A 23273-nucleotide genomic window follows, 5' to 3' on the forward strand; every position below is an offset into this window, starting at 1 on the left:
TTACTAATCATACAATGATGATGTTTCTTGCTATCATACAAGGATCATATATATGGGTCTAACTAACTATTAAAAGATGATATATATGAGAATTATGAATCATCGCAAGATCATAAATTTTGTCTTATATGGAACCTTATATGTTCTTTGTATGATTACTTGGCATGAACATCCCGGGATCAAGTTAGAGATTATTAGTATTGAATCCCATCTCAATCACACAAATCACATATGACCTTGTATGATAAATTGCATTTCTATAATACCTGGCGTCATTACCGGTATTGACCGGAAAAACAGATGTTCCAAAAATGTTGTTCACATGGTGTTATTCCCACTTCTTGCCCATTTTTACAATGGTTTCTTCTATCAATTGCAACTGAGAATTTCGACACGATAATCTGTGGTTATTTAAAGTAAACACCACTCAGTGTCAAATGATAAAATTCAATTCTCAATGTTACAGTTGAAATAAGTTTCAAGAGCGAACAATTGATCCGAGCGAACAAAAATAACGAATCGATTCACCGAGGTTATAAAAACACACCTTAAACCGATTTGTTACAGAGAGCTAATTTGATCAAAATATAATTTGGTTCAAGGTTCTTTCAGCTAAAGCAAAATATATTAAGTAAACATTGTAAATTATAAACAATCATCATTAGAATTAAATTTTTGTGAATTGTGACACAATTATGAACAGTAGCAGAGCTTACATTATTATTTTAGCACTCTTTTTAATATTCCTCTTCCTAGGTAAGTACAAACGGTATGATCACAGTTAGTGCTTAATATACTGCGATAAATCCCGCCCCCCCCCCCACCACAGCTTAAGGGGTGATGCATAATATTCACAAGCCCCTCCTGCACGTGCCATAATTTTTCACAATGATCTACGATGTAATAACACGTGCTCTGTACCGTGGGGGTGAATAACGTACTTGGAGGTGGGGTCGGGGCCGGGAGGGGGGGGGGGTTGGTTCAAATGAAAAAAAAATTACCAATTTGAAAAAAAGAGTACAATGCTTGAACAATAATCTGTATTGCAAAAGAAATATTGAGTGCTTTCTTTTGAATTTATCCAGTTTTATTTCAATTTTCGCATTAAAACACTTTCCCAAAACCACCCGAAATAAAACAGATTGCATTGTAGAATAGTAGAAAATGGGATGTTTTGCGATGCCATGATGTTTGTTTACAATTAATATTTTGAAAATCTTTTTTGCAAAGATATCTTTTGAGACAAATCGCTAAATTTGAAAAATTACTGCACCAAAACAAAGAAGAGCCAAGTCACAATTTGTGAAATGTTGACGTTTCTTAGTCCTCAAAATCTTTCAAAATTTGCTTATTTTCAGAGCATATGGGTAGCCAAATTTTTTAACACCATGTCATGTGGATAAAAAAGATGTCAGAGCCCCTCATATCTTACAGCCGTTCAGCAGTTTCCTGCCAAGTTGCCAATAAGTGGGTTTATTCAAAAATATTTCCACATCCAACTTTTGAGGGACAATTCTTTTCTTTTATGGAGAGAATTTTGAAATTAGATTTTTGGACCACAAATTTTGGAGCAAAAAATTTCGCAGTACTAGTGATAAAATCTGGAGACCACGAGTTTTGCAATTTCCACCACCCATAAATTAGTCAAAGCTGTCATGACTTGCAAAAGCAATTTTAAACTTGATAAAATTAGAGCAATTTAACGTTTGTCACTTTTTCTTTAAAAAACGCGATTTGATTTCATAGATAAGTTCCTGAGGATCAGTTTTATCATTTTGTCAGACTAATTGTATTACTAATTTCGGGTTATCAAATACTGCGCTCGTCAAATATCAAAAGTAGTTTCGTCTGTTTTGCGGAGAAAAAAAACGTTTCTTATCTGTCTCCAAGAAAAAAACTTGGCGAGCGTTCTTGATTTCACTCAGAACAATCATAATTTTACCGGTTTTCCCGGTAAGACCAGCAGCTCATTCCCGGAAATACTTGCGGGAATTTTAAATTTCCCAGTTTCCCCGGTAAAATCCCGGCCGGTAAATCCCGGAAATAATGGCGGGAATCTTAAATTTCCCGATTTTCCCGGTAAGATCCCGGCGGAGAAATCCCGGAAAAATTGGCGGGAATCTTAAAGTTCCCGAGTTTCCCGGTAAGATCCCACTGGTGAATCACGGAAATCCCGCCGAGATTTAATTATTTCCCGGTTTTCCTGTCAGGGTTCTTAAATGTCCCGGATTTCCCGGCGGGAAATGCGGGATCTTGCTCTATCTTGGCACATCTTGAAATTCCCGGTAATTTTCCCGGTAAGATCCCCGGATCTTCCCCGTGTATTTCCCGGATCTTGTCGGGAAAAAAACCGGGATCTTAATAAGATTTCCGGGATCCGACGCACTGGGATATCTAATATCTGGTGTTCAACAATTGCTTATCCTCGTTTCTGAAGAGAAAATTGCAAACAAATAGCAAACATAAAAACTATTGCTTTAGTTAATGGATCTATCTACTAGGCAACAGAGACTCTAGCTGCTTTGCAGATTTCAGAGCTCTGTTTTAAAGTATTATAAAATTTCAAAATAATTACTCAAAAACGAAAGTCGGTTAAATGATACTATCTTTGTTATTTAAATTGAGATCAATGTTGATTTTAATACGCATTTCGTTTATGTTTTGAAATATCAGTAATTCAATACTTTAACAATATAACTTGTGACTGATCCCATTTGATGCTACCAATTGAATAAACAACAATAGATAGTTTTCCTGTGAAACTGAAAAAAATTTTTGTTTTCCTATTACTTTCAAGAACAGACTCAAATTTTGCCTGAATAATTGTTCCTGTTATCTTTTGTGTTTTGGATTTAATCTGCTGAGAAAAAAATTATCATTATAAAGACATTTTTTAGTCAGAGAAGTTAAGACGCTCATTGCCATTTGTGGAACTGCAATAATTCATTTTAAATCCCTTTTTTGGCAAATAATAATTGTCATTTCAACTTAAATTCAATTTATCGAAAAATTTTAAGAAAGTAACTATGGATGTTTCGGTAGAGTTTCGTTAGAGTCCACGGGCTCGAGTTTTATCAAGGCTATGAAAAAATTCGTTTTTATCTGCGGTTCAAATCAACCAAAAGTTTTTGGTATGAAGTAAAAACAAATAGAAATTCAGGCAACCTTTGATTAAGTTCTGTTTGGAATAAACGTTTGAGAGAGCTGTCAATTTTTTCCTCAGGAACAAAAAAATGTAGTTATCTTTCCCTGAAGGTGTACATAATCTCAGTTTATTCCCCTCGAGTTGAATATTTTGATTCTGGGTATTCTGCTTCATGTTAATTTGTTTGTTCTGCTCAAAAATCCATTATTTTTAAATCAGAGCAATACGTAATCCAAAGCATGAGCCATGAATTGTTGATAACGTTTCGCCTGTTAATCACTTCAATGACTAAAATTTATTTGTTGATAACGTTTTGCTTGTTAATCACTTCAATGACTAAAATTTATTTAAAATTACAAGCGTAAATTTTGAGCACGCTTGATTGGAAAAATTTCAAATTACATAATTCTCCTAATTCAAAGCTGGTGGTCAATAAAAATTGAAATAATAAAACAGCTCAATTCTCAATAGAGGCAATTAGCATTATTTATCGACAGTTTCAAAGAGGATATAAATCTATTAGCGAATTGTTGTGAAAATGCATATTTACATTGACCGCTACTCAGCAACGGCATTAGGATATTCGGAACAAATTTAAAGTATTGATCAGTACTTCTCCAGTGAATTGTACGTCTCGAATTGTCAATTCCGTACTGATCACGTCTTATCTCAGCTCTTAAGACTTGTGAAGGCTTTCTCAATACTTATCAAGTATAGGCCAAGACATGGTAAGTCCTGAGTCAAGTCTTGGCCTGGACTTGACAGGTTTTGATTGAAGCGAACTTAGGCAAAGAAGAGATGTTTGGTAAAAAGTTATTTTTGAAAAATTTGCTAATAAGGCCAAACTAGTTCTAAATTGAGCATATAATAACTTCATTGTCCCAGATATTCGACCCGTGACCAAATTTTTTTTATTGGTAAAATAGTGGCCATGACTGGTATATTTCGATAATATCAAATTTTTTCACTTCTTGTCAAGCGAATTTTGTGAAAGTGCTCGTGTTGTCTTGTGCTTCTTTCGTCACTTTGGAGAGTTTTTTAAGCAGGCCACTGTAAAAGACGGCCTTCTTTTTTTCGTTACCAAACGAAAGCGAACTAACAAAAAAACTGTGCTCAATATTTGATCCAAGACTTGATCAGGACTTGTCAAGTCTTGACCAAAGCTTGCGGAAGACTCGACAAGTCGTAAGATTTGACTTAAGACGTGCCAATTCTAATAATTGACATGATCAGAGCTCTGATACAAACTGATCCAAGACATGCAATTTCACTGAATCAGTACTGATTAAGACTTGGCCTTCAGCCTGCTACCGTTTTTCAACGGAAGTTTTTGAAAAAGAAAGTTTATTCTTTTGCGAAAAGGGTTTTAATTGTGTTGGCGGTCGAGCAAGCCGATAGACAAGCAAGCCAAACTGTGAAAATTTGAAAATGACGTCACGTAAGCCAAAATTTTTGGGATAACCGTATTTTAATTATACATACCCTGGTGGAACGGTGGGCGGGCGCGTCGTGGTGTCGCGATTACCGGCCCGCGGTTTCCGGATTACATCCCACAGCGGATGAGAGGCATGGCCATGGACAGCGGTGGCCCGTACGCGCTCGATTTCTAAAAATTGACGTATTTTTCTTTATTTGGTGCATTGAAATACATTATGCTTTTTAATGCTATGCAGTTTTGATTGTAACGGTTAACAATGTATTATTTCTGATAGATTACATAACTATTAAATAACTTTCAGTTGGCTTTTATGTCGGCTTACTTTTACTTTGCGTTCTCCCTCAAATTTTGCTTTCAATCAGTTCAGAGAAAGTTAATCAATGATCAGGTTTTTCAAAACAATTCGATGAATTTCAATTCTTTTGCATTTACCCTAGCGAACATACTGATTCTGATTAATTTTTTTCTCTCAATTATCTCTTTTTTTAAACTGCCCAGGATTGCACCCAAAAAAACCTAAGCAAAACTACCTATAACAATAAATGTAATGCAATTGTCAAAAGAGGAAACTATTTATAAGAATTTGATAACCTTAACCCAGACCAATCAATCAAACTTGAAGTTTGTTTTGTTGTTAGGAGTAGAAGCGGCCTCTAGAAATAATGAAAGAGAGTCTCTGGACTTCATATTGCCAAATCCAAATGAAGAATTAGGAGCCAAATGTCTTCAATTCAGGTAAGTCAGTACTTCCAGAGATCAAAGAGTAGAAGAAAATTTTGCAAGTTTCTGCGACAATGCAAGGGAATGCAGATTTTGGCCATTACTTTTGTAGTGATGACTTTAAAATCACTAAAAGGCCCAAATCAACGAAAACAACGGATTTTCTCGTAGGGGTAAATGAGTAGTTTTATTATGTGTGTTAATTGTTTACTCTTACTACAAGGACTGCATAGAAATAAAGAAATAGGTACATAAGGTAATGAGAATATATTCTTTACTGAGCCCAATGAACTGGGAATTTTCATAGTGTAAGATATTAGAAGACGGATTATCATTTTTTTGTTTTGTAATGTCTTATTATGTATTTGACGAAAAAACTTCTGCCTTTGGCAAAATAATAGTTTAAGATAGGATAAGATGCACATCAGTTCTGATCAGATGGTAATTCAATTTTTCAAATTTTTAACGAATAAGATTATGAGAACTTAAGACAAACTATCGCAGTCGTGATTTTTTTGCAAGATGTTCTAAGTTATTTTTCATTAGGCAATTTTATGCTTTTCTTAATAGAGTCCAGCGGATATAGTCTAACGCGTTAAATAAAACTCTAGGTTTTTTTTGACGAAAAATCATCAAGAGTCATATAACCTAGTTATGCAAAAACAGATATAGAACTTTTGTCCGAAATGAAGTACTTTATTTGATGAACCTTGCAGAAAAATTAATTTCATTGGAGTTTATTGATTTAGAATTTCAATCAAAAAAATTTTTTTTGAAAAAGTTATGACAAAGATTCAATAATTGTTGAAATTAAATAAACTTAATGCATTTTGCAACTTTTCTATTCTCAGTAAAAAGAACTAACAAATTTTCAAATTTCTGTCTAATATGGGCGACAAGACAGAAATAATTAGACAATACGATTTCCATCCACATTTAATTGGTATTCTTTTTTGTGCTGAAGCAGGCTGATATAAGATTTTCCAATGAAAACTGTATTTAAGATTAAAAGAAAAAAATTCTTTTAAACGATGAACTGTCATATCCAGCATAGATTAAAGTTTAAATGTGAGTTATATGCATCGCCAATGGGAGCAAGATCAACAGCATTTTTCGCAGAGACGCTTAACCTCAAAAACAAAATAATCAAATTATGATTTCATAATCATTGAAAACAATTAAGGTTCTTCCGGCAAGTATTAAGGTTGTTCAGGCAAGTATAAAGGAAAAACTATACATGAAAAAATACATTTAAGATCTACATGTGTTGGTAGGGGGGTGCTCTTAGGACTATTATAATTTCGTGATGTTAATATGAAACTAAAGTTAATTTTTGTTGGTGTCTTTTTTCTTGCAGCGAAATTTTTTAGGAAGTCAACTAATTCTTTCAGGTTTTGAGATTATTATGATTTGTCGGTTTTGCTGGAGTATCTTTCAATGATAAAGTGGAAATCAAATTGTATTGATAACACTTGCTTATCAGTTGTTTTAGAGCTTCACATTTAAAAAAAAATTAAAGATGAATGTTTTGAAATTTAAAAATAGAGAGTAAAAGAGAACAACAAATCGAAAAACATTTTGTGTAAATTACTGTTGACATGAAATTAGATACTTAATTTAAAATAATCTACAAGAACAAAAAAAATTCGTTGAATTATATCAAAGCTATCATTTTTTTTTAAAAAGTAATTGCTAGCAAGGCACATTATGTTCTAGAGGTTTGGTTGTATTGTTAATTGTTTTTGTTGTCAAGCCTTGTACTAATAGTTAAAAAAACTGATTTGCTCAAAGTTCAAAAAATTTTTCCAAGTTTTAGCCTATGAAAATGTGAGATACTCTAAACTGAGAAAATTGCCAAATAAGAAAGAATAAAATAAATTACTTTAGAAACTCGGTAACAATCTGGAGTCTATGTTATCCAAACCATCGAGTGAGTAGCCCAGAATCAGTGAAGACTTTCATATACACATGTATATGCGTAAAAAACGTAAGCAACAATGGCAAGTTTCGTCTGAAAAAATTAACAAAATTCTACCAAACTCATCTTTCGGTGCATATAATTTTGGAAACAGATTTATTTTTCATTTATTTACCAAGATTGCTAATACTGAAAGGAAATTTTTCATCGATTATTAACGGCTTGATAAGACAATAAGGCAGACTCTAGTTGGGCTCCGTTTGTTGCTTTGAGGGGTAAAAAGCTAGGGCTACTTATTTCTGCACGCGATTTAGGTTTACCTAATTCTATCTGACTAACCTACTCTCGAAAACACTGAAGAATAATTTCAATTATGACGGTAATAAAAAATACAGCAGCGGAGTCAATGGTAGATATATGGTCAATAGTATCACAGAGTGTTTCTAGCCAATAGACTTACTGGAATAAAGTATGCATGACCGGTTTTGAGTCTCAGCATTTCAGCGCTGAAACTTTTGAAGTGTAAAATATTGCATCTCCAGAATCTTTTTAAGTTTTCTTTATGTGCAATTCCTCTTCATTATGATTATATTGAGGTCAGGGAGTTAGCCCAGACTAAACTAATCCTGTACAGTCTGAAAATTACTCATAACACAAAATTAAGTCTGAGCAGAGTAATGTCATACTTTTGTATATCATAACTGGTAATTACTATAGTAGTATACACACTATTTATATAGAAGCCAGTTTATAGGAAATTACCAAAAAGCCCCACTTAGCTTAGTGGTTACGCAACTTAAATGTTACAAGTACTCACACCGAAGTTCGAATCGCATATAAACCAAACGTCGTTGGCGGGAGATAAGCTGAGCATATTATTTTTTCATGCAATAGATTTCACTCAAAAATCAATACTGGCCCGTGTATATTGGGACCTGAACAGAGTACTGGCCATCCGAAGAAACAGAATTTCTCTATACTGATTCAGCGCTGATTTACTCTGCCACCAACCTCCGGGTGCTTTACTTAAAAGAGAATAGAGACTTCACAGTGTGTGATTGGTGGAAAATATTGAAGAGTACATACTCTTTTCATTCGCTGCAAAAGATGAGAGACCAGTTTCTGGAAGAAAAACACTGGCACTGACATTAGTTTTAATCGTCGTACGATATTTATCCAATACACAATTAACTTCTAGAAGAACATGAAAAGTTTTAGTTGGAATAATACAAAGACATGTATATACAAGTTTCTACGTTACTTTATATTTTGAATCAGCTTTGGAACAGGGTTTCTTCGATTTACAGTACTTCTGGAGAAATTTAAATAAGGCTCATTAATTCTAATCACAGTTTGTTCTAAATGATCTTGAATGACTGAATTTTACGTCAAGTCACGTAACTCTGCAGAGACGTTTTGCTAAATAGAAACTGGTTCTCGAAGATTTAGCTTAACTTGCCGCAGAAGTTCCAACAATCTCACATAGTAATATAGCACCGCTGTTTTTAGTTTCTAGTTTGGTCAAATTTGACTGGGACAATTTAAGTGTACTCTTTAGGCGCTTAAAGAAATTTTTCGGGAAAATTTTTAGAAAAATCAAGAGCTGAAAACTTGCAGAGAATCACACCTAATTTGTTAATTTGACTTTTCTTTACAGTTTATACTTTTGTCTGATGGGATTGTGGACAAATACTAAATTCAGCAACAGACGACCAGAATTGGGTGATCGAGAGGAGTTCCAGAGGCTGGTGGAGCCAGTCTACCATGAACTCAACTGGTTCTCTTTCAAAGATGAGGATTCCTCCAGTAATTACATTGTACTCTTTTTTAATACGTGAACTTTGGTTAAACGGGTCGAAATCAAATGGTTGTATTGCACAAAAGATTTTTGCACATTTTGCCAGGTTCTTGCAAGAAAAATTGTTTTCTTCCAGAATCTTGCATGATAGCCATTTGGTCTCGAATAGGGTGGTACACAACGAAGGAATTTTTCGAAGAATTTTTGAGGATAAGAGGGCACTCAGGTAACTAACGTACGTGGATTATGTGATAATGTGCATCACTATATTGAAATGAAACAATTTCTGATAACATAGGCGGTCGTTCGCTCGAGTTCTTGCATAGTTGAGCAGTGCAGTTTTTTGCATCGTCAACGTTAATCATGTTTCCATTTTTTTCTCTCTTTTTTGTACTGCTCTTAATTTTTGAAAATAAACTTTTATCTGCCGCCAAACTCCAATCCAATATTTTTTGTCAATGGAATTTTTTGGATAGGTGCATTGCAGTAAGAAGTTATGCTGAAATTGACACGAATAGGAGATGAGCAAATGTATTCCGAATGGAAGAAAAAGTTGATGTTGAATGACATAATTTTACGCCAAGTCACGTAACTCGGCAGAGACGTCCAGCTAAATAGAAACTGGTTCTCTTAGACTTAGTTTATCTTGCCACACAAATTTTAAAAATCTTACATAGTAACATAGCAGCGCCGTTTTTAGTTTCGTGTTTGGTCAAATTTGGCTAATAAGCGAGAGCGTTTCGAAATGCAATCTGCTTACGTTTTTATCGATGCCGCCGTTGAGTACTTTTTACCATATAAAGTAACAAAGAATGTTGCTGGTATTGTATTAAGTAAGTAAAACCGAGCAAAAATGTGGTTAAAACAATTGATTAGAGTAATTGGAGGCCGTTTTTGTAACTAAATTCTGATATTAATTATAACAATTGGTTAATAGCAAAGGCTCGTTATGATTTTCTGACGAGCTTGTTCATTTTCAATCCTTGAAAAACTGAAAACTCAAATTTGGAAGCACGCAACATTGAAACTTTTAATTGTTTTTTTTTTAAAATTCTGAAACATGTAAATTAAACTAACCACTTGGTTAATGTTACATGTTAGAAATTTAATAATCAAACTTTATTATTTTCTAATTCATAACAAACTAATGTTCAGTTTTCTTAAATTAGTTTTAAAAAAATATGTTTAAATCCTGCAACCATTCTGTCCATTGGAACTCTTTCGTGTCGTTTAAGCATTTCCGCTGTAACTTTTTGTTGAAATTTGGTCTTCGACGTTTCTTTTCTAATTGCAATTGGAAGTGTATTCCATTTTCGAATAGAGTTAAGAAAAATTGAACCATTACTTCATTTGGACTTACATTTTTGTTCTGAAAAAGGCTATGGGTTCGTTTGTTTGCAATAATTGGCAGGTTTTCTAAGAATTGTTTATTAGAGCGATTTCTTGTTTGTTAAAGAATATTGAAAAACCTATTTAATGATACCCGTGTTATTTTGAGCTCTGCGGGAAGAAGTTTAATCTCCAGAAGTACATCTCTGGCAGTATCGTATTTAAATTTTCATAAAGCAAACTTTTATGCCCCAGTTTATCTGTTTGTTAATTCTGTCAATAGATTAAGATGGTAAATTGTGAAAAAAAAATCGCAGTAAAACCTAAATGAGAGAAAACTAGTGATTTAAAAAGATTTATTCATGTTTTTAACGGTACCTGATAACGAACCAAATATAATGATCTGATTGCTGAAGCCATTTTACTGATAACCTTATTTAGTTGATTTTGGTATGTCAGTTCCCAATGAATTATTACACCTAAATATCTATATTTTTCAGATGCTTCCAATTGGAGTCCCTTGAAATCGACAGTTTCAATGATGGGAAATTTTTCATTCCTGAACACCAGTAACTTCGTTTTTCCTCATTCACGGTTAACCTGTATCGTTTCATGTATTGATCTGTTTTGTAAAATGCATCTTCAGCTATTAGCTGCAAATTTGCTCTGCATGATTTAGAATTGCTGTATCCTCGGCAAACTATAATACATCACAATACTTTGATACAGCTTCACTAAAGTCGTTGACATAAAGTATAAAAATTAAAGGCCCTAAGACAGTTTCCTGAGGAACAACGTGATTTATGACAACCCAATCTGATTTTGCTATCCCATGTTTTTTTTTACAAAGGAAGGAGTTTAATAAAATTCTTGCATTCTCTCTTATTCCATACCCTTTTATTTTGTTCAAAAAACATCTGTAGATATTGAGTTGAAGGTTTTTGCTAAGTCTAAAAAAAGTGTGACAAAAATTTCGTTTTCGTCAACGCATTGGTTTGTTTTTTCAGTTAAAGAAAAGATATTATTGAGACAGGATTTCTGCTTATGAAATCGGAATTAATTCTTGTGAATCAGACCATTAAGAGTTAGGCGTTGAGTTAGTTGCTCAAGTAGTAATCGCTAGAGTTAGTGTGACTGAAAATTTTTGCTAGAGTTAGTGTGACTGATATGGGTCGATAGTTTTCTGGTTCTAGTCGGAATCCTTTATTATAAACAGGTGTAAAATGGGCTGTTTTCAAATTATTAGGAAACGTGTTTTTGCTTATACATTCATTGACGACAAATTGTAAATGAGAATGAATAGACAATTTACTATCTTTTAGCGCCAATGCTGGTATATAGTCCGGTCCGGGCGATTTACGCTTCGGTAGGTTATCAATAACATTAAACAATTCTTTTCTGGTGACTGGTCGAAAGCTTTATTCTGGTCCCTCAAATGTTAGGGAAGAATGATTTGGAGAAACGTTTTTGCCTTTGTATAATCCGAACCTCGCAAAACAGTTATTCAGAGTATTGGCAATCTTTCTGTCATCTTCAACAAAATGATTACCTTCCCTTCATTTGTCAATTTTTTCTATTTGACTGTTGGAGTTGATCTTGTTTTTGATGAAATTCATTTGTTCTCTTGAAGTTGGTAGCTGCTGGGAAAAACTCTTTGTATAATCATCTGCAGTTTTTTTCAGTTTTATTCACTGAATTGCGTAAAGATTTGTAAATAATATAAATCTCTGGTTTTTGGATTTTCTTCAACGCATTAAAGAGACGGTGTTTTTTATTTATGAGACAACGTTAATCCTTCGTCAACCGATCATTTTTTGTTTTTTGGTACTACTTTTTACCAATCTTAAGGGTGCATTAGAAATCAGTATTTTTTCAAAAATATCGATAAATTTCAGAAACTTTCCGTTAGGCACTTTTATCTGGTACATAGGCGACCAACCTGCAGCGCAATGTCACGATTGAAATTTGATCTTGAATATTTCTTGGTATTACGTATCAAAAACTGTCTTTTCAAATCACTGTGATCTATCTTTAATGATGACTGATATACTATTGTGAAGTGATCAACTCCAAGAGTTGACTCTAGAACATTGACTTCAAAAATTTGGTTCTTCGAGATAAAACAGTAATCAACTAACAATTTTTTTTCACGATTTGTCTATGTTGGCTTCGTTTCTTTAACTTAACATAGCTCATTGTTTGCTGTGAAAATATCAAGTGACTGTCTACCTTTTGCGCCTAACAAATTTATATTGTTATCTCCGAATAAAATTAGATTATCTGTATACGAATAAACATTTGAGACTTCTACAGTCATTTCATCCGGAAAAAAGTTAGAAAGATTTACATTGGGGCAGTATGCTACTTTAATTTGTAGTTTTTGTGTTAAAGGCTCACCAATTTCAGTCCACATTGACTCAAAAAAACTTTTATTGATTGTGTTCAAACCATTTCTCATTTTTTTCTGTAAACTGTTTGGGAGCCCAAACACCTACCCCGCGGCCTCTCTGTACTTTAGTTAATGATGATCTTGGTTGTTGAACGAAGTGATGACTATTGCACAGATAAAACTCAGGAATGTCAATTTTTTTTAATTTATCCATGTTTCGGTAACAACTAGGAACGAAGTCTCATCAAGATTTATCAAAAATGAGACAGTTGCTCATGTTTATTATTGAGGCTTCTAAAAATCATATACCAAAACTAGGGAAACTCCGATTTTCTCCCACCCCCACCATTGTAATTTTCAATTGTTGTTATATTATCCAAATTTGATGGACCTGGGTTTCTATCCGTGCCACCACATTTTTGTAAAATAACTACGATGATTATAAGTAGATATTTGATGTTAAATATTCCGAGTCATAGTAAAAAATTTTGATCTGATCAATTTGACGGCAGTTAGGTTTTTTATGTTTACATAAATTTGAGTGACTTTTGAGAAAATCAATCTTTTCTAGAAAAAAAGCAAACTTAATCAAAACTAAAACCAAAATAAAAATCCATCTACATCTCGAATAAAAAATTATTGATGATTTCTATCCAAATGTCCCCCAAAGGTATCAGAATTCAATACGATTGTTGAAATTATTCCATCCATCTCTCATGGTTACAAAAAGATCTTTGCGATTTGGTGGAGTTTGTCTCAAATAGACATCGATTGTTGAACAATTGTAACCAACCCTTTTCAAGTGATTTCTCAGAGTCGCTACCATTTCATTAAGTCCATGTAAACTAGAGTGAACACCATCATGCCTTACATCTCTGTTTTCCAAGTCGTAATTCAGGACATTTACCTTACACGACTGAAATTCACCATTAAATTGATCGGCTGTATTATTAACTTCCTTGTTGTATTCATTAATTTCTTTGTTATTCACATCTCTTCCATACAGAGCATTCCTTACATTTGGTATTTTGCAAATGCCAACCTTATGTGGTTTGAGTTTTGTTATACATTTGCCAACCAGGTCATCAATTTGCTCTGCTGGTTTTTTCCCTGGTTTTTACCCTGATCAATAGTGTTACGCCAAAGGTGAAATATAAGGCTTTCTGGCTTTGTGCCTGTTTAATACCAATCAATGGTACTGTTGACATCATTTATGGTTTCCGATGGGTAGGAGTGCATAGCTGTCTCGCTACTTATATCGCTTTGTTTCACAAAATTGAACGTGCTGTCCGAAATAACTAAATTTTTAGCAAACCTAAAAACAAATTTGGGGAAAAACTTTTTGCTAGCACCCTCAGAAGCTTTACGTTCATTGTCATTGATACCGTGAATTTTTTCGGTCAGCCTTTTGCCATTTTGAGCTCTCAAGTGAATGATTTCTGATTCATATAATGAAATGAATGGACTGATCATATAATCTTTTTTCTTTGTCTAAAGCTGCTCGAAGTTCTTTGTTTTCTTGTTCAATTAACGCAGCTTTTTCTTTATATAATTGTACATTTTTCCTGAGCTCATCAATTTCACATTATTGCAAACTACTACTAGGTGATGTTCTTTTATTTTCTCTTAGTTCTTAGTTTCAAAATTTCTTGTATCAACTTTTCCTTATCCATTTTGCTGGTGCAGTTGTCACCATTTTGATGTTGGATACTTTGGTTTTTTATGACAAAGTCTTAGTTAAACATAGCAAAAGAAGATGCTGACGTGAAAAGAAAGAAAAATAAACTGGTTTGATCTCACCGGCTGACAAAATACAATAAGTCAAGATAGCTTCAGTAACGTTTTCAGATACCAAGTAGAATACCCAATCAATTGTCGATAAAATTGTTTTCCAAAAAAGAATTCATCTTGTTTGATAATATGAAAATTTTTGAAGAAGTTTATACTGAGCTTATATAGCAGTTAAGAAGGGTAAATTTTTTCAAACATCGCATGTGTTTTAAGAAAAATCCATGCCGCTGACTTCTAACTTCTAACTTTTGGGGTTTTTACTCAAGATTCAGCTAATCAGAGGAACAATTCTTTGACCCTACTAAGATTCTAATATTGGCTCAAAGTTTGGTTTGGTTTAGCGGACCTATTTTTGACGTTTTTCGAACTCATTTTTGACGTTTTCCGATCAATTTTGACGTTTTTTAGACCTGTTTTTGACGTTTTTTTTCACCTATTTTTGATGGATTTTCTATGATCCAGTGGTTTCCCATCGATGGTTTTTCTATGATCCCGTGATTTCCCATCGATGGTTTTTCCATGATCCAGTGATTTCCCATCGATTGATTTTCTATGGTCCAGTGGTTTCCCATCGATGGATTTTCTATGATCAGAGAAAAAGTGGCAATGAACCATCGATGACCGATCGATGGACTTTTTATGAAATTTCTATGAGCCATCGATGGGGTTGACTGGGACTCCAACCCAGGCGGGTCGCCCATCATACAATTTTCCTTGATTTGCACAAGGTCATATGTGAATTGAGTGATATCCCGGTAATCATACAAAGCTCATACAAAAATTGATAGATCTTGCAAGATTGACAGTATTTTGCAAGACTCTTGCAAGATCTTGCAAGATTAACATCCTGTCTCGACTAGGGAAGGGTTAATAAGATCTTTTTGTAACCGTTATCAATAATATTCTCTGGAAAGATCTTCTTTTTCAGGAGCCTGCTGTTCATACCAAGTGAACTCGTATATTGATTATGGACAGAAGTATGGCCTCTCTCCTACACAGTACTTCGACAAAATATTTGAATTGGGTCTCTCTGGTACAAAACAAATAGTATTTATCAAGGTAAAAGCAAGCCTTCAGTGTATGTTAAACTAAAACGCTTTTTGACGTATCGAGGTATTAGTGGATTGAAACGTAATTAGTAATTTGCAAGCTTACCCAGGTTGAGGTGCCATCCGGAAGTGACCTCTGATCATCCGAAGTCCAACGCACATGGTGTGTTCCCAGACCATAATTACAGGGTCTGTGTTTTGGTTCCGGTTGGGAATGGTGTGATCATAGGTCACTTGCGGATGGGAATCGTATGATCAGAGGTCAATTCCGGATGGCACCTCAACCAGGGTACCGATATCAATAAGGTAATTTTGATTTTCATCAGATAGTTAAATTCCTCGAAATATGTGTTGAAGAATTTTGCTGGTTGATTTATTTTAACAGACACAAAATTCAAACAAATAAAAATAATTTAATCTCCAGCATGAAAGCCAAGAGTACATGCTTATCTTGAAAGATTCTGTCAAAAAATAACAGACTTGCAAGAAAAACACATCGTAGCTAATAGTTAAAACGAGATCAATATTATGTAAGGCTAGATATGACTGGCACAAAATCGGGTGTTGTAGATTAAAAAATCACATCTCTATCAAATGACAAGTTTCGAGTTTCATTTCTCTTTGAACGGGCCGTCTAAGCTGGAAACTTTATACAATATATATATTAGAAGAAAAATCTCTTACAACGCTAACACGACAACTATTGGACCCGAACACCGGCTACAATTCTTGAGGAGGGGTAGCCAAGAAATTTGTTGTAATTTACCAAGGAAACCAAAGTGTAAAATTACCTCCAATTACACTGCAGTTTCAAAATTTGAGGAAATTGTCATACATTTTATGGGTAAGTTGGCCTTACCATGATCAAGAATTTTATTGCAGCAAACTTTATATTGCAGGAATCGGGCATATTTTGGCAGGTCTTACAAAAACGATGCATCATCTTACAAAATAAACATTTCTGCCATAATCCTACAAGATATCCATTATGCTGTCAGATTCCTGCAAAATTGTCTTTTCTCCTGTAAGATTCGTATTTAATAAAGGTTTGTGTTGTTAAGTTTGCAAAAAAGTGTTATCACTGTAAGAAATTCTGTTATATATCTTTTTCGGTCAAAGTTTAAATCCTCCTGAAGCATGACTCCATTTTTAAAATTAAGTTTTTAATGCATTCTCGTATTGATGAAACAAAAAGCATCTCCTCAAGTTGAAAAAAAAAGAAAAAGCATTGAATTATTAGGGACTTGAGAAGAGACAGAGTAAATTCACTTGCCGTAGGTTTCAAAATGGAACAGAAAACTAATTTAAAAAACGATTGCAATATTCTCTATGCGCATTATAAAAGCGTGTAATCTTTTGAAACAATAATTTGGTCAACCATCTGAGATTTTAAAGTCAAGCACTGATCAACTTTTTTTGAAATTTATGTCATTTTACTTGAACATTAAGAGAACTATGCTGCAAATAATTGAGTAAAAACAATGAGCGAAATTGACCTTAATAACCATTTAATAGACAAATCAACCGGAACAAACTCTTTTGATTTTATCGGAATCTTGCAAAACCGCTCATTTCGGGTAATCTGCAGTTACCAAAATTTGAGTAAAAATACTCGTTTTTGTTACCAGATTTTACTTATCCAATTTCAGTACATTGTGCGTGTGAAAGTTACAAATTTAGTTGAAGAACAGGCGGTTCCATATATGGACATTTCTTCAGTCATTTTCATTTTTCTACTAGAATTTGAAAAGTGAAAACTGTTTGCCACCACAAAATACGTTTGACGGAAGCCCCACCCACGAAATTTGGCGTAACTAGATTTTACATAGTTTAAATCAGCATTTCGCGAAACAATAATCAATTTAGAAAAGGCCCAATTCGCTTTTTAAGTGAGTAGGCCTAAAACACCCGCAAAATATTACTAGATTTCACAAATTTGCACCAAATAATTATCCAAACAAGGGAAGAATACAAAACTCGCGGCAACTTTTGTCTATATTTTTCAGGCAGATTTTGTCAGAAAATTGCTTTTTGGTAAATTTGCGAAATTTACTGGTCTTCTAGCAGAATCTTGTATGGTTATAGATTTTGCGCCAGAACCTCATAAATTTCTATAATATAACCATATGCTCTCGATTATGATAGGATTTTGTAAAGTCGGTGTTTTACAAAACGGCGCTGTTTCTCTATGTACGTTCTTAAGTACCCTAATCAACATGGAATTAAATGTAATCCGGGCCGCAAGGTCAGGGCCGTATAAACTTATATAGACCAAAACTTTGCCCATTGGTGCCCTGAACGTTAACATGACGTGATGCCCTCACGTGCGTCTCAATCCAAATTACATACAATTAAATTGCGTGAGATTAATTTCAAGACACTGCTGATATATTTTTATATTTCGTTGTTTTCTGATATTCTAATTTTGTGGTTTTGTGTGCATGCATTTCATTAAAAGCCTTTTTATTAAAAACTAATTACGATTTGGGTTTGTTAGGTATGGATGTGTGCTCAAAAATAGACCTGTTCAATATTTATTCTCAGGTCTAGGTACAGACTTATGAAAAGACAATGCTCGACCCGAATGTACTATGAAAAGACCATACTCGACTCATTTGAGCTATGAAAAGATTTTAGCTGGACTTTACGACATTCTGGACTTTAGCTCGACTCAGATTTTTCCCAAAAGATTTTAGCTGGACCCAATATTTGGACTGGACTTAAGCTCGACACAATGTTTGCAAACAAAGTCGAGTTAGAGTCTTTTCATGGATCCATCATTGGTCTTTACATAAGTCTGCTTTTTTGCCATTAAAATTGTCGGTGCAATATTGCATATAACGTAGTCAGAGTGCATGCTCCTTCATTTTTTACGATTCAGAAGAATCACTAATCCCTCAAAAACCTGCATTATTTTTGAGAAAGATATTTAATAATTTTGTAGGGAAAACAAACTGAATAACACCGGAATTTTGTCTTGGCTAGTGAGACTAGGACCAATACACTTAAGCTAGTTTCATTGAATCATTTAATGTGGTAATATACTCGAGCTGCTAAAACTCTTTATCTGAAGAATTGACGAAGGTCTTAAGGCTTTTGGCAGTTTTCCAACCGTTTCCTAAGTTGGACTGCTCTGATGCAAAGCTATTTAGTCTTTCTCCTGCTCTGCTTCTGTATGTACAGAAGCAGAAAAAATGAAAAATTTTGGATTTTGAAAAAAAATACACTTATGAAAAGACTAATGATGGACCCATGAAGAGACCTTTACTCGACTTTGTTGGTTATTAAATGACTACCGGTGGCCCCATGAAAAGACCATAGCTTGACTTTCTTCGTTATGAAAAGACTTGAGCTCGACCCGTGAAAAGATATTAGCTGGACGTTAACTAGGAAGCTCGACCGTGTAATTATAGTCAATATTGCCCCCCCCCCCCCACTGGACTTTCAAAGTCTTTTCATAAGTCGAGTCCTAGGCCTGAGTTTGATTCCGTTTGAACACTTTTAGGCTAAATGGGTGCCTGATTTGTGTATGAATGTGGTCAATCAACTCGGCTACGGCACAGGACGACTTCGCATCATCGGGAGTAACAAGATCACAAAGGCTTTTATGGTTCCTCCCGGAGGAGAGGAGGATCCCATCTTCATCGTACCAGGAATCTTGTTAACTTAAAAATCGCATCTTAAAGCGTATAATATCTTTAATATATTTTACGTCCTGGTAAATGTCATAATGGGACTAAGGTAGAGTAAGCATTAATTCGAAATCGGTCTTCCTCAAGCTGCTGTCTTTAAGTCAAATCTGATTATATTGCACTAATTTCATTTCCAGCTCGAACCCATTTCGAATATAGCTTATTCCACCTTATTTCATGTTACAAAATGACATTTACTAATAATAAAAAAACGTTAACTACTTCAGCAATAATGATTAGCTTTGTGGAATTTCTTAGCTTCGTCTGACAACATTTGTTAACAAGGAAGGTCGTCAATGTGTAGGCGAGTACAAAAAAGATGTTATAAACTCGAACCACTAAAAGAATAAAATATTTTTGCATCAAGGGAATGATGAGAACTGGAACCATTGGGACTACAGTACAAGATGAACAACACAAAAACAAAAAAAATATTAGTTACGGATGAAACACTAAATCTAGATGAAAAACTCTTAGTGAAGACGTCAAAATAGCATGACACAAAACCTAATATAAACCGATTAACTTTTAATTCAATACAAAGCTGCTTTCACTACTGCATAAAAAGACTAGGCAACAATTCGTCCAAAAAAAGAAAAAACGGAGCCAAATTAAAAAAAAAACGGAATCTTTTGATACGAAAATTTTCAACAGTCACAACAATCACAAGCTTTCAGCGGAAAAAAACTTGCAAAACTCAAAGTTTTGACGCCATTAAAAACATAAGTTGTCAACTGAAATGTTTGTGTTTGTTCACTTGGGCCTAACTTGAACACGATTGGATCAGTTTTTGAGGTGAATTTCGAAAGACAACTATAAACAAAAGCAGAGAAATTTGAACAACTGACAAAAAGATAAGTGATCTGATTGTTTCATAGCCAAAAAGCCCCGATTTAAACAACAAACAAGGGGACAACAATATTTGTTTAAACAAAAATTGGATGGGGCCTGTGATAAATTGGACTAATTTACATTTAAACAAAACTAAGAACAAAAGAGGGAGAAAGTTCAAAATTTTACCGATGTTTTTAAAAACACATAGATATCATTATCATTAATGCTGTTAGCTATATTTTTATTTTTTCAACAAAGAAAATCACTTTAATGTTCATAGGAAGCCACAGAAGCCAATGAATTCACAAAAAGACCTCTTAAAAAGTTCAAATACAGGAAAAGATCGAAAAAAAAACAATAGAAGAAAATTCCAGGAAAAGTTTCAAAGCAGTTAAAACCGGAGACAGACCGAAGACTTTATAATTTTACAGTTAACTCTGTTGTTAACGCCAACACGACGGGTTGTGTTGCTATAAGGTAACAAGAGAATTTAAAAAATCACAAAAATTTGTAACATCAAAGTCAAAGAGTTAATTGTGTAACCCGAAAAAAACCACTATATTGTTTAATATATTGCCACAATCAACAAAAAAAAGCTGGTCATCAAGAAAATTGACAAAAACAAGAATAAGAAGTTTTAGAAATAAGTACTTCTTTGATGCGTTTCAAAAACAAATACATTCTGAGTCATCCAAGCCGTAACTTATCAACTGAAAGTCTAAGATACATTTTAAGATGGGAAAAGCAATAACACTGTTGTTAAATATTTGGTAAATTTACTAGCATAATTGTTCAAGATTTAATAAAAGATTTAGAATGACGTTAACAAAGTTAACAAAAACAACAGAAATTAGCCGAATGTTCACAAAGTTTAAAATTTCAGGCATTAATTCCTTGGAAAAAACAAATAAGATGAAGAGAGGTAATAAAACTGAACACTCTGCATAGTAAATGTACCGGCTGAAAAGAACCGATGAGCAATAAAAATCCGATGACCAGATAGTTCTCCCCCACTGAAGTGGAACCCGAACAAACGGAAGGTAGAAACTACATGCAGGACATGATTTTATTTTTTTATATGCCGTTCTATGGCCAGCCCATTGTAGTTCCAATCATAAATTTCTGTGAATTAGGAGTTCAAATGTAAACTCTCCCCCAAAAGGACTGTTTCTCAAATGCTTTGAACGTGCTCGTCGTGAATACAAAAAAAATTGCTTTTGTCAACGCAAATTTATCAAAATGTACGGTAAAGCTCAGTTGCTAAATAAGTTCGGTCTAAACCGTGCGATTATTTTTCTTAATCAACTCTCGTTAGGATTACAGCAAGTGCTTAATTAATGCCGCACTGCAGTTGCTTCGGTCCTTTTTTGTTGAATCATATTATTCAAGCAGTGATGCAAAAAGATTGGCGTTAAACTGATCTAATAACAGATCAGAGCTTGTGCCGGTGCTTTTTTCAGCTTTAAGAAGAAATCTTTTTGGAGTGATAATTAGTTATTCCATCGGTCAATCAAGTTACTATTGATATCGTAACGAGATTTGATTTACGAATTTTATCGACGAAGCAGCTTTAGACATTTTGAATTTAGTTTTGAACTTACATTGTGACGGAACAACTTATTTTTAGCGTTGCTTTTGAAAAATTATTTCAACGCTTTACAGAATGGACGATTTGATTTTTCGGAAAATTTTATCATCTAATATTTGTAAGGTCACCAAATCTAATATTTGTAAAGTCTTCTCTCGGAAAAAATGAATGTTGGCAGATAAAAATCTGTTATTTTGCTACCGATGATTTTTGATACTTCGCCAATTAAACATCTTTTCAATGCGATCAAAGTTTTCAGGGTGAGACTGTATGCACTCAAGACATTAAACAGTGAATTGTAGAATAATCAAGTTTGGAGAATTCGGGTTGCTTACTTTTTTTTGAAAATTTTGATGCTTTTTTAAGTACATTTTTAAAAAATTACTGTTTAATTTTTTTTCATTTAATAGATAACTCTGCCATTTTGATAAATTCGAAGGATTATTTTGGTTGATCGTTTCTAAATTACCATTGAAAGTTATCATTTAGTTTTTCGAGAGCGAGCATGTAACGCTTTTTGTTGCTTTTGAGGCAAAAACAGTATTTTAAATATCTTATCTTACTCAATATCTTATCACATGCCACTTTGCATCCCAGCCATCGAAAAATAAATAGTCTTGCAAGAATCTTATGAGCAATCTTGCAGGGGAATACGTGGTACTTGTTGCAAGTCTCTTGCAAAAATTGAATCGCCGACCGCAGATGTCAATCTTTTATCTGTTGTCTTCTAACTTTCGGGTTTTACTCTAAGATATATTTTAATTTAAGATATATAAGAATTAATTTTACGAATGTATGTGTGACAAATATTGACCTTGGGTCTAGGCTCAATTTATTAGAGGACAGAAAGCGATAATTTTTTAATGCGAGCTCTTTTGATAAACAAACTAAATTTTTTTTTCCAAAAATGCTAACCAACTTTGACCGGAATTGCATCATATGTCTTGAAAACTACAATAATTGGTATTATTCGATTTTGATTACTAACAAGATTCTGATACAGGGGCTCATCTGAAAGCAAAGCTGACATTTAAATGGTTTCTACTCAACTTCATTTGCAGAGAAAAGCCGTGGTTGTGTCCCTACGGCGGGGTTCATCAACAGGACAATGACCCCCGAGCTTCCATGAGTCAAAATTCTGGTGAAAATTCTGGTGAAATTCTACAGACAGCCGAATATACAACTGACGAAACGTCTTCAATGGGGGATTTGGGTGAATCAAGTAATCCATTTGAAAACGCTGAAGAAAAATGCCCGGAACTCGACAGTTGAAGAACTTGTGCCCTGAAACTGAACAAATTTCAGGCCCTTTCGAATGTTGCAAACGGAAACGTTTCAGTGTTTGAATTTCCAAATTATGTTCAATTTCAAAAATAATAATTATATATCGTACCTTAAGCGTTACTTCGACCCGCTTTAGACGTCTTACGGTTGTTTTTGGTGTCTCACCAATTAAAATCGCAAGATTTATAAATATTTGCCGGCATGTTTCCCGGTTTAATTTGGACCCTAGATTACTTGGATATAGACTTTTGTAACAAGTGACAAGATTATTGGTCTAAACTAGTAATGATCCGAAACT

General features: G+C 34.0%; 1 protein-coding gene across 1 annotated transcript; it reads left to right on the forward strand.

Moving 5' to 3' along the window:
• Nucleotides 1-626: 626 nt before the first annotated feature.
• On the forward strand, nucleotides 627-22963 carry LOC142349054 (uncharacterized). Its single transcript, XM_075400467.1, has 6 exons — nucleotides 627-756; nucleotides 5222-5318; nucleotides 8879-9027; nucleotides 15457-15587; nucleotides 19083-19237; nucleotides 22753-22963. The coding sequence occupies exons 1-6, from the start codon at nucleotides 696-698 to the stop codon at nucleotides 22961-22963; spliced, it is 804 nt and encodes a 267-aa protein (XP_075256582.1). The 5' UTR covers nucleotides 627-695.
• Nucleotides 22964-23273: the final 310 nt, after the last annotated feature.

The sequence above is a fragment of the Convolutriloba macropyga genome, chromosome 11 (assembly GCF_964194025.1).
Source record: "Convolutriloba macropyga chromosome 11, txConMacr16.3, whole genome shotgun sequence".
Taxonomy (NCBI): Eukaryota; Metazoa; Xenacoelomorpha; order Acoela; family Convolutidae; genus Convolutriloba; species Convolutriloba macropyga.